The sequence below is a fragment of the Haliaeetus leucocephalus genome, unplaced genomic scaffold, assembly GCF_000737465.1.
Source record: "Haliaeetus leucocephalus isolate CR32 unplaced genomic scaffold, Haliaeetus_leucocephalus-4.0 Scaffold32, whole genome shotgun sequence".
In the NCBI taxonomy this organism is placed as follows: domain Eukaryota; kingdom Metazoa; phylum Chordata; class Aves; order Accipitriformes; family Accipitridae; genus Haliaeetus; species Haliaeetus leucocephalus.
In genome coordinates this window covers 994544-1006965 of record NW_010972468.1, presented here as the reverse complement: position 1 = coordinate 1006965, position 12422 = coordinate 994544, and the positions used below count along the sequence as shown (strand labels likewise).

The 12422-nt window shown below is 42.9% G+C and overlaps 1 protein-coding gene across 1 annotated transcript in view; it reads left to right on the top strand.

Annotated features, from left to right (window-relative positions):
* Positions 1–222: 222 nt before the first annotated feature.
* The window catches only part of PCDH8 (protocadherin 8), an 87999-nt gene continuing 75799 nt past the window's right edge, over positions 223–12422 (top strand). Inside the window, exon 1 of the mRNA XM_010576680.1 lies at positions 223–415. Coding sequence (XP_010574982.1) covers positions 223–415 — 193 coding nt within the window. The remainder of the gene's footprint in view (positions 416–12422) is intronic.

Genomic DNA, 12422 nt, shown 5'->3' with positions numbered 1-12422 from the left:
CATCTGTACATACCAAGACAACCTGAAATCTCTGATAGGTGAGTTCTGGCAGTTCTTGCCATGACACTTTCAGAGGTTTCTGCCTCCAACTGTCCACCGCGTTACTCTGCTGATAGTACCGTGCGGTAACACAGCAGAATGCGTGATGCTCCCCAAACCTTCTCTGCTCACATCTCAGCATCTCAGCTTAAATGGCTGGAGGAGGCAAGGTCTGCATGCAGGATGCGCTACCACTTGCTTGCTGCCTTTTTGGCCGGGGAGGTGAAGCAGAACATGAGGACCAGCAGTGGAGAAGCGGGGAGGACTGCAACGCTTCCCCCATGGGTGACAGCAATGGACACAAGCCTGCGGGGAACAGGGCGTGCAAGAGAGGGAACGGGACTGCCTGGGGCAACGCAGCTCGCAGAAGAACAAGGTGCGGCGTGAAATGAGTCTCAAAAGGGGACTCGCATCCCCAACTAGTTCAGGGGAACTCAGCTGCGCTACCTGAGCCAGGGTGAAGCCACCTCACCGAGCCCTGTAACGCTGCTATCCGACAGCAGAGAACATGGCAGGTGTCAGACCATAAGAGGGGAAAATCACGGCTGAGAGATGCTTCCCATTTCCCTGCTACGCTTACACCAAATGCTGTATAGATATTGTACAAACGGCTTCCCTTCTGTTGGATTTGCTTGCACCTGTTATAATCTAATTAGGAGAAAATTGGGCTTCTTTTGCTCACATCATAAGCAAAGGCAACATAAACATGTAAATCTTTCTTTTAAATTCCTTTTTCTTCTTTCTGAAATGCCAGAAGACTGCCCTGTGAACCCAATGTGCAATTCTCTTTTGCATAGCATGATGAATAATGGATCAAGCTTATATCGACCACAGATGAAAATCATGCCTTTCTGAAATCCATTCACTGCTTCACGGACCCCAAATCCTCTAGGTGCTATACATTTCAGCTGTCATAAATCCATGTAATGTTCCTGTGCATGACACTATTCATTTAGACCACCAATTTAGTTAAAATGACAGATGTGAAAAAAAACCACATGTAACCAAACAACTCCCCAGCGATCACGCAGCTGCTGATGCTGAAGGGACTGTGTGCTTTATTCAGCGATAGTCAGGCACTTCCATCCACATTTACCACCTGCTGTCAATATAATGTCAGGTGGAGCTGTGCGGTTCTCAGTCAGCTTACTTTTATTCCAGCCGTCCTCCTTAAGGTTTTTGCAAGCAAATTAAGTGCAGTAGGTGGGATCCTGCACCCACTGCCCCTGTGGCTTGTAGGAATCTCCCTACCATCGGATCAAGGCCCAGAGACCAACTCTTAAAGATAAGGAAACCCAGTGGCTGATCCTCATTTCATATCTTTCCTTGCAAAAAGTCCTTGTGTGTATCAAGAATAATTCAATGTAAAAACAGAGAATAGGACAACACACTAAACAAAGGGTATTTATTACCCTTATCTTTAATGTCTAGATCCCGGCATTCACACCGCAGTGTTCAACAGTCCTTATTCTCCAAGTAGTCCTGGGCACCCTCAAAGCAGTTTAGGGACCTTCTCAAACTCAGCTAGACAAGGTATAGCAAATCAGGCTCTTAGGCCCCTATTCAGCAATGCCCTTAAGCAAATGCTAATGACCCGTTAATGTAAGTAGCCAAGCGCTTTGATGAATTGGGTCTTTAAACAACAAGGAAGCCATATCTCAAAGCGGCACCGTATATCTCTAAAATGAACATATGGCTCTTAATGTTTTCTGAAAGGCTTTTGTTTTACAATATGCATCAATTTATTATGCAGTATCCAGTTTTTCTCAATTTTTGACATAATGAAAGTCATCAGGAAAAACTAAATTTGCTTTTCTGATAGAATGAGCAAAATGTCTTTAGATTATATTTCTCTTTGGCATACGACAAAGAACAACCAGAGGATGTGCTTTCTTCACAGAGAATTCACCATTGTCTTGATATGAAATGGGAGAAATATATGCTTTTCTGTTCAAATTACTATAAATCAGCTTTCATCGTGGACTTTGTGCATAAAATTAGCCTGCCCAACCATGTAAACAAATAAATGAATCAATGTAACATTGTTTTTATATGGCATACTGTCATAGTTCATTAGTAATTTAATTCTGCATGTGTTCTGCAGTTTGATAGACAAGTTGTGCACAGGAAAAAAACCAACATTCTTAAGACTTTGGCACCTACAGCTAAGCTATTAAATTCATATTAATGCGTCAAAATAAGTAATCAGCAACTCTGAAAATCAGGTCATTCATTTTTTTGCCTAAATATAGATCTAGATGACTAACTTTAGGCATTCATAGTTGAAAAATGTTCATCCAAATGTGTCATCAGGGAGAGTTGAATAGATTTCTAGAAGAAACACTTGAGAGGAAAACTCTAAACGATAACAATTTAGATGATAAACAGTATTATAATTTATTATTCATATAGTTCTATTGGTATGCCTGGCATTCTAAAGGCAAGAGAAGAAATACAGCTAAATATGCTATTCTAAATATACTTTAAAGACTAGAACTGAGGCTATAAAGATTTAGAACACAATTACTGGTGTTCAGCTGATTGTAGTGTTTTTCTGAGGAAAGGATTTATGCAGAGATTTTTCTCCTCTACCCTGTGAAAATAAAAGGTAAGATGATACTTGCGAACTTAGAAGCAGACAGAAAAGTCATCAAACAGAATTTGCCAGCTTAGACCTAGATCCATAAAGATATTTGGATGCTTAATTTCTATGTCAACGTCCAACTTCCCACTGACATCAAGGGGAAAACAATGGGAAGCAGGGGTGGAATTCATCTCTAAAATCAGTAGAGAGAAAGGTAATTCCAAAGAGTGACCTACATGACACTAAGATAAGTGTCTTAGAAAGATTTGTGATATGACTCTCTTTCTGTTAATTAGAGAGGAAGAAAGACAACTAGTTTCAACTGGACATCTGACTTGCAGAGGTGAAATAAATCCTTTTCTTTGTGCCTACATCAAAGTTGTGTTTCCATATTTTTTTTTTTTGATTGAAGCACTCAAAAATTCCAGCATTGGCAGATGCTGAAATCTAGCAATATTCAGCACTGAAAAAATCCCATGGCTTTGTATAAAAATGCATGATCCCCTCATAACCAAGAAAAAGGTATTTTATCAGAGACTTTAAAAGGGGCAACAAGCTTTTGCAAAGGGAGCCATCACACTCCTGACAAAGTGAAAAGCAAGCGTTCATTGAACAGAGGGGAACAGGTATAAGCACCGAGAAAAGATGTGCTCCTTTTTAAAGATGTGTTGAACAACTCATATATTTCTGGTGAATCCGACTCCTGGCAGGCTGTGTAGTAAGCAGATAGTGACCATCTGAGTTTCATTCTGTGCCAGCTTCTGTATCTGGCATCCCAGCCAGTTAGTACAATGGATTGCTCTTCCTAAGGATCTAACAGTGCTAATGAAGAGCTACTGATTGAGTTTAAATGCAAAAGAAAATACAATATAGCAGGAACATTCACAGAAATAACTTAATAATAGCTGCCCATTTTGCAAAGAGGAAGATGGATGTTGTTTAACAGGATCTTTTTCCAGTAAAACACTCATTTCTGTCCCTCTAGCGAAATGTGTCATCATACGTTACAGAGAACCCATTCCTTTTGTGTCTAGGGAGAAAACAGTTGCAGTGTAAAAATTTCCCATGAAGACAGCAATGAGGCCAGGATCTGGAAAGCACTTTAAATGTGCACGCCTGGATTACATTTAAGAAAAAATGTTTACAGATTAAATTCCATCTGTGCTACCAATCCCTGACATGAGAATGGCAGCAAACCAACTCTGAGTCCATCTTCAGCAGCGACTCTTGAATCTTTTGGAATGTTTCAATGTTGGACAGTACATCTTTTTTGTTTGGTCAATACAGATGGCAAAGCTGAGGCTCGGGCTCTGGTTAACTATAAATGATGCAGCCAGCAAATCCTTTCATAAAGAACTGAAGCATGAGATGGTTCAGAGAGGATCAAGTCCGTCTATATAAAACAGGCTAGATGGATCACCTCTCTCTCTCCCCACTGGCAGTAGAGTCTAGAGACAGGTTGTCTGACTAGTTTAGGCTAGACATCTAACTTTTAGACAGTTACATTTAGGTAAGACCAATGCAGGAAATAGCCTTAAAGCACCAAGGTCTAAAAGATGGGCTGAAAGGTTAAATGAAGTTCACTATGTGGAGGTAACTTAGCTCCTTCCTACCTCATCTTTAGTAGGCAGCTGTCTTCTGAGAGGTACAGAGGCACCCATTTGCCAATGTGACGCACTCTCTAGAGAGGTGTGCTGCTTACCAGGGGCTCGTATCAGGGATGTCACCGAGAGACTACCAAGCATCCTACAGTCCACTGACTATTATCTGCTGCTGTTGTTTCATGTGGGCACCAGTGATACAGCCGGGAGCAGTCTGAGGAGTATCAAGGATTACAGAGCCCTGGGAGCAATGGTAAGGGACTCTGGAGTGCCGTTTTTTTCCTCAATCCTCCAGGTCAAAAGGAAGGGTTTTGAAAGGGCCAGTCGAATCTGGACAATCAAGAAATGGTTACAGGACTGGTGCCACAGCCAGGGGTTCAGCTACTTAGACCATGGGACTCACTTTGAGAAACCTGGTCTACTGGGGGCTGATGGGGTCCATCCGTCAGAGAAGGGGAATAGTATCTTTGGTCATAGGCTTGCCAAGCTGGTGAAGAGGTCTTTAAACTAAAGTTGCTGGGGAAGGGGAACCTCAATACACCCCACTCCTACCCGTTTGATGCCAGTGCCAGCAAGAGGTGCCCAGAGCCTGGAGAGGGATCACAGGTCAGCAGGAGAGCACTTGAAGAGCAGCACAAAGGAATTTCAGCCACTCCAGCCAATAAGTCAACTTCATCGGGGACCAACTTAAATGCCTTTATGCAGACACACGTAGCATGGGGAATATCCAAGAGACGTTTTCCTCCTGGAAACTATGCTAGGGCACATGGAAAATAAGGAGGTGATTAGTGACAGACAACATGGCTTCACTAAGGGCAAATCATGCCTGACAAATTTGGTGGCCTTTCACAACGGGGTTACAGCGTTGGTGGATAAGGGAAAAGCAACTGACATCATCTACCTGGACTTGTGCAAAGCATTTGACACTGTCCCACATGACATGCTTGTCTCTAAATTGGAGAGACTTAGATTTTACATGGACCACTTGGTGGTTAAGGAATTCGCTGGCTGGATGGCCACATTTAAAGAGTTGCAGTCAACGGCTCGATGTCCGAGTGGAGACCAGTGACAAGTGGGGTTCCTCAGGGGTCTGTATTGGGACTGGTGCTACTTAACAACCTTTGTCGGTGACATGGACAATGGGATTGAGTGCACCTTCAGCAAGGTTGCCGATGACGCCAAGCTGTGTGGTGGGGTTCAACACGCTGGAGGGAAGGGATGCCATCCAGAGGGACCTTCACAGCCTTGAGAGGTGGGCCTGTGGGAACCTCATGAAGTTCAACAAGGCCAAGTGCAAGGTCCTGCACATGGGTTGGAGCAATCCCAAGCACAAATACAGGCTGGGAAGAGAATGGATTTAGAGCAGCCCTGAGGAGAAGGACTTGGGGGTGTTGGTTGACGAGAAACTCAACATGATCCAGCAATGTGTGTTCACAGCCCAGAAAGCCAACCGTATCCTGGGCTGCATCAAAAGCAGCGTGACCAGCAGGTCGAGGGAGGTGATTCTCCCCCTCTACTCTGCTCTGGTGAGACCCCACCTGCAGTACTGCGTTCAGCTCTGGGGGCCCCAACATTAGAAGGACATGGACCTGTTGGAGTGGGTTCAGAGGAGGGCCATGAAGATGATCAGAGGGCTGGAGTCCCTCTCCTATGAAGACAGGCTGAGAGTGTTGGGGTTGTTCAGCCTGGAGAAGAGAAGGCTCCAGGGAGACCTTATAGCAGCCTTCCAGCACCTAAAGGGGACCTATAAGAAAGATGGAGAGGGACTTTTTACAAGGGCATGTAGTGATAGGACAAGGGGTAGTGGCTTTAAACTGAAAGAGACTAGATTTAGATTAGATGTAAGGAAGAAGTTCTTCTCTGTGAGGGTGGTGAGGCACTGGAACAGGCTGCCCAGAGAGGTTGTGGATGTCTCATCCCTGGAAGTGTTCAAGGCCAAGTTGGATGGGGCTTTGAGCAACCTGGTCTAGTGGAAGGTGTCCCTGCCCATGGCAAGGGAGTTGGAACTAGATGTTCTTTAAGGTCCCTTCCAACCCAAACCATTCTATTATTGTATGATTCTATGTTTCTATGATCTGCAGAGTTCCTCTCTTGGTCCTGCAGTGGTAAGCCCTTCATCCTTAGTCCCCGAGAACAGAGCAGGTTCTCCAAATGGTGGTCAACCAGGAACATATGTGATTTTCACCTGGATCTAAGGGCCAGACAGAGCAAAAATAGCCTCTTTAAGTTTAAGAGAGGTATGTTTTGCTGAAACAGAAGTAATTCTTACAATCTGCTTCCTGAAACAAGAAGAGTGAGAAAAACAGGCAAACTTCAGCAACAGCGAGGCAAACCAATAGATGAGAAGCATATATTTAACTAGCTTCACCACCACAAAACAGCGTGTAAAGGCCTGCTACCCTCATAGCACAGCTAAACAAGCCATGCATCAGTTGATTACCTAATCTGAAAAGCACAGGCTGTCAGTGCTTTCCTGACATCTCTAAACTTCTGCGGGACTCCTACCATGCCAGCGGTGCCTCTGTCTTTGTACAGTGCGTTTCCCACCAGCAGGTCATACAGCAGTACAGTTGGGGGAGGGTGTGATGGATACAATGCCAGCTCCTGATCACCCCCATCACCAACAAAATTCACTACCTTTCCACTGCTCCCAAGCAGTCCCTGATGAGGAACTCCTACTGGGAGTTGTCATTTTGATAGAAGGCATCAATGACCCGCTTTCTCCCCCGACACCTCTGGCAGAGGTCCCAATCTTCCTTCTATTGTCTCTGCACATCCTTAAAGAGAAACATTAAACTCTCACATTCTCAGAGTCCTCCCCACTCAGGCCCTCCTTGTAGCAGGGTGAAATAGCAATAATGAGACTGAATAAATCCCTGATGCACTGAATATCACTTCCCTTAAGACTGGTCAAGAGCAAGCACAGAAATAGGTTAGCATCCTGCAGCCTCCATCATCCTCATGATTTGGGTCCTGCTAACCTAGGCCAAGAACAAATATCATGTGTCATATCCTATTAGGGAGAACATAGAGAAGTTGTATTTAATTATATTATATGTTTTATACCATTTTTACTAACTTTTCTCATTTTATGGACTTGACAATTTTTCACCGCTTACAAAGGCGAATATTATTTCTTAACCTACTCAGTGTTGACAGGGGAACAGAATAAAGAGGATGCTTGCAGTTTATGGGTATATCTGGTGACGCTGCAGCTCATGAGCCAAATTGGTATTATTTAATTGAGTGCCATCTACCACCAATTAAATACAATCCCCACAGTTCCCATGTTAAAGAGGTTGAAGCTGAGCATATTTGAACCAGGGTTTTAAATTTAGCCCTTCTTGTCTTTCCAGCCATTTGAAAAGAAAATTGTAATTTATAACCATAATGAGTTATTCTGCTACCAAGCTGCTAGATGAAAAGGAAGAAGTCTTCATATTCATAGGGCTTTCACATAGTTAGAGCATGTAACCTCCGTGACCTGCAACATCAAATGAGAAAAGACAACACTCAGTCTTTCAGCTTTTAGCTTTAAGCACTTTGAATCTACAATTAACTCAATTCTGAGCATCTGGTCTTTTTAACCCTTTACATTCAAAGGTCATTTGATCTTTCTGCTGTCAAGATTTGTCAATATGACAATCATTTCATACTTATTAAAAATGGAAACCAGTTGGTGACATGGGAAATTGGCTATAGTGGGGTTATATGTTTTTTCGATCCTTCCTGTTATTTACAATTTCACTGAAATGCTAAAAACTAAAAAAAAAATAAATTCATTCTGACCATTTGTATGACACCTCTTCTAGCAAACATGCAGCATGGTGCATGACAGAGTTTGCACATGCCGATGAGAGTTACCAATTCACAAGTAGCTCAAGCTGTCTTTTGTCTTCCCTTCAAGCATTTATCATGGAGGTTAGTTTGGTGCGACTGGATTTATTTGAGCTACTGCTACTTTTCTAACTCAGCTTCTGGTGCTGATGAAAGCAGGTCCCTGCTGTCCCTGAAGTCAATAACAGAGTCCTGAGATCTTCAGCCTGTACCAATAATTGGCTGAGAAACAGTTGTGACTCTGTATTTCGCACTAATATTCTGTGCAGAGATGAATCCACGTCTCAGAATCCCAGTGCGAAATTTAAATCCAAACTTCCACCCATTTCACCGATATCAGGTATAGGGCATCTGCTTGGATCTCTGCTCAAGACGAGTGACAAAATCCAGGTTTCTGTCCCAGCTTTTTTAAATATGAAGCCTTCTGAAACAATGTCTGGGGGTCTAAGTGTCTGAGATTCATTTTAGGCATATCTTTAATTCTCCAATATTATGAAAGTATTTTTGTGACTCTGCTTCAAACACTAAATGAGTCAACTTGAACACCCATTCAGCTTGCTTGCATATGAACTCTTCAGTTCATACTATGAAGCTGGTAACTATAAAAGATCCACCACTCTTACAAACATTTAGGCTTTAACTAACTCACTGAAGTCAATGAGACTATTAGGTGCACAAGTTGAAACACTTGAGTTCAGCACCTTATTTAGAAGGCTGGGAAAGAGGTGGGAAAGAAAGAACCAATTTCAATTTGAAACTACTCACTGAGGTAATAAATAGGGAATTCAGTAATCTTAAATGATTTTATACAATGAATAAAGCAAAGAAGATATCTCCAGAGAGCAATTCATGTTAAATCACCCTTAACTGGCATTGTCACACACCCCCAGCCCAATACTTCAGTGCAGGATTCATAAATAATACCAGAATCAAGTCATCTTTTTCAGCTGCTTCTTGATTACCATTCACACCAGAATTAGCATATCAAGGTAGGAAGAAATACATGAATATTTATTATCTCCATTTGTACATGGAAGCTTAAATGAAGAATTTGCAAGAATGTGAAGGACAGACCTACAAATATTATTTGTATGCTTAAGCAAAACCTTTGAGCTAAATTTCTGATGGTGCAGTGATGACTTTGAAAGAGTGAGAAAGCTGTGTCTATGAGCGTGTTATTTCTGTGAAATATCACGGAAATAATGGCAACAATTACCCTAATTGGCTGTACTGACAATGAGTGCAATCCACGGAGCCCTTGAAAACAGGCAGCTAGGAAACAAGGGGAAGAGCGCAGCTGAAGCTGGCTGAACTGTGGCAGCGCACATGAGCCAGCCAGGCAAGCATCGCTTGGGCGATGTTTTGGTGCCATGGGGACACATGAACTCCCTGGACTTTCTTCCTTTCACCCTGAAAACTCTCAGTGGCAAAACTCCCAACCGCTGCCCAGCAGCTCCTCCCCATCACCAAGCCCTCCTTCCCCCAGTCACCAGCCCAGAGGACTGCAGGGAAGGCTCTACCAATGGGTATCCTGCTATCCATGGGCATCAGACTTTCCACAGAGAGGTTTAGGGTCGAAACCAGTCTTTCTCCATTATTCCTCCCCCTAGGTCTCAGAGAGCCATGCATAACGATACGCACTGTCTCAGCATCAAGTGGCCCTTCTCAGCCGCTGCTGTATTTTAGAAAAGACTGGGAAATCTGGTGTACCACTGTGAGACCCCATTAATTTTCATGAATGAAGAGAGGAATGCCTATAACCCAGGAGGTTTTCAGAGTTGTGCACCTTTCTCAGGTGTCTCACCTTAGAGAGAAGGTGTTCCCTGCAGGAGGACACAATTATCCCTCCCTCTCAGGCATAGGTAACAAAAACTTAGATACATCTGCACTCATTAGGTAAATACCACAGTCATACTGAATCCCACCCCTAAATATTTCACAGGGGTACAATAATGCTTTATTACATCATTTATGATTGTCCCATCGTGGAAAATCCCCAGCTGATTCCTGCATTTTGCCTAGTAACCTGTGAATGGACTAAAAATAATGGTATGTATTCATCGCATCAGAGCAGCTGGTCTGCCTCAGACCAAGCAGCATCTGTTTTGGTTCCAATAGTGGCAGGTACAGGGAGTATGAGAAAAGGGAGTTTTCCAGGAAGGAGAAAGAAAGGGAGGAGAGGGAACATAGAGAGGAAAAACAGAACAAGGGGGGGAGATGAGAAAGAACATCACTGAAAGCAACGTTTACTGCAGCTTAAGATTAATGATTGCTCATCCACAAGCACTCTACAATCCGAGGTAAGTAGAAAAAACTGGAGATGCTACTCAATAGCCAGTGTAGCCCTCTGCAGACATAAAAAGCAGTACGCTGATGTTCCCGCTCAGACATATAAAACCAATGTGATGTATGTAGCTTTTAAGTGTTGGTGCGGTATAAAAGTTTTATTGCTGCTTTGGCTTCAAGAAAGCTACAAACCTCAGTTCAGGAATTGCAAGCCCCTGTAAAAATGGTTATGAAAGGCATTTTTCCTAATCACGTTAGCAAACCCTTCTCTCCATTTTCCTTCTCATTAAAAAGCTTAAATATTTTACAGCTATAGTGTGCGGGCTTATGTCCAGATTACCCTTCATTAAATGACTTTTACAGTAGCTGGATACAAGGCTTTTCTATTATTACCCACCAGCTAATTATGTCTCCTTTGTTTTCATTTCATCGTTTTAAACAAAGCTTTTAGGGACCCAGCCACTCTGTGAGAGGTGTTGCCAAGCTGAACACATTTCCAGCAAATCCCAGCTGGGCTGCATTCATTTCATCTGATGATCTTTGCAACGTGAAGTAGCTCTCTGAAAAAAAAAAAGGGGGGTGGGGGAGGGACAGAGAAGAAGAAGAAAAATAACAAGTGTCCAACCTATAGTGCTCTTACAGTGGTTTAGTGCGAAGACGACTTCTCACTGGGGAAAAATCCAGCAGGATGTCAGTGAAGAGTGAAATACGATGTACAGTGATTCTAAATATCATAGCTAAGCTATGTGAACGACCGGTTCTATCAGGCATTTTCTGATTTCTGACAGTGTTGCTGTTTTCAGATTACCCCAGTAATGTTTCCAAAGCGTATTATTATATTCATGGCAAGAAGGGGAGGAGGCCTGAAAATTACTTCCCTCCTGGCAATGAATTGTCATTTAGGTCCCACGTTGAGCCAGCTCTTTGCATTGCCTGGAAAGCCAAGGGACCCAACAAAAAGATATGATTTCCCCAGAGCTGGGGGGCCAAGGGAAATGATCAGGCATGTGAAGTCTCCCCAGGGTGCAAAGAGCAATAGCAAAAGGCTTTGCTAGAGAGAGAGATTTTTTGGTATCTGTGCAAATAAAACCTACATTTAAATATTATTTTAATTACTCATTCTCATCCACAATACACTGAATAATCAAAACAATCATATTGGGAATGATAATAAGGTTCGTTATGTGTATTTGCATGTACAAGGCAGTATATCATTCCTTGTGAACAGTATGCAAGATGGCTGGCCCTTGCTCCACAGAGCCTAAAAGCCCATGTGTGACATGGCGCAGAAGCCAAATGAGAAAGGAAGCTGTGCAGCACTTCACGGGAGTCTCAGTTCTCCTCCGTTTCTCATGGGCATTTTGTAACTCTCCTTTAACGTTGTTTTGATTGTTCTTCAATACTTTTAAGTCTTCCTTGACCATGTAGCTTTCTAGCCTTCCTTGAGCAGATGGTATTCAGCTAGCCCACTGAGGGAAGTTTTGCACATTCCTGCTATCCACATTGTTTGGGCTTGCCAGTCCCACACTTTACTTTCTATATATTTGCAGGTTTGGCCACACGTAAAGCCTTCTAGGATTTAGTGGGTATAAAATCCCAAAAGACAGTAAGTTCGAAGATCTTCCATTGTTCTCACTCTAGAAGTTTATAGGATTCTTAAGGGACTGGCTAACCTTTCTAAAGTTTTTAGAAAAACACGTCACTGCTAAGGAACTCGGTAGAAAACTCATAAGCCTGAAAACATGACCTTATCTCTACAGAGTATCACAGGCTGGTTCATTTTCAATTAAAATCTGTGAAGTTTCATCACATATTCTTACTATGTATTGACGGGGAAACAGTCCTTCTTTGCCTCCTAACTGCTTTCCCATGTAGACAGGGGAAGAAATGAGCTGGCAAAGGCAGCAGATAGAACAGCCTTTCTTCAACCTTCGTATCTTGTAAAGAGGCTATGCATGGATGGTTGTCTTCATGCTTTCCCATCCCAATTCCAGGTCACTCTTCAGCTAAATAGGATCCAGGCTAACCACTCTCCCCCAAAATCAGTTCCAGCTGCCTAAATAGTCCATCATTGC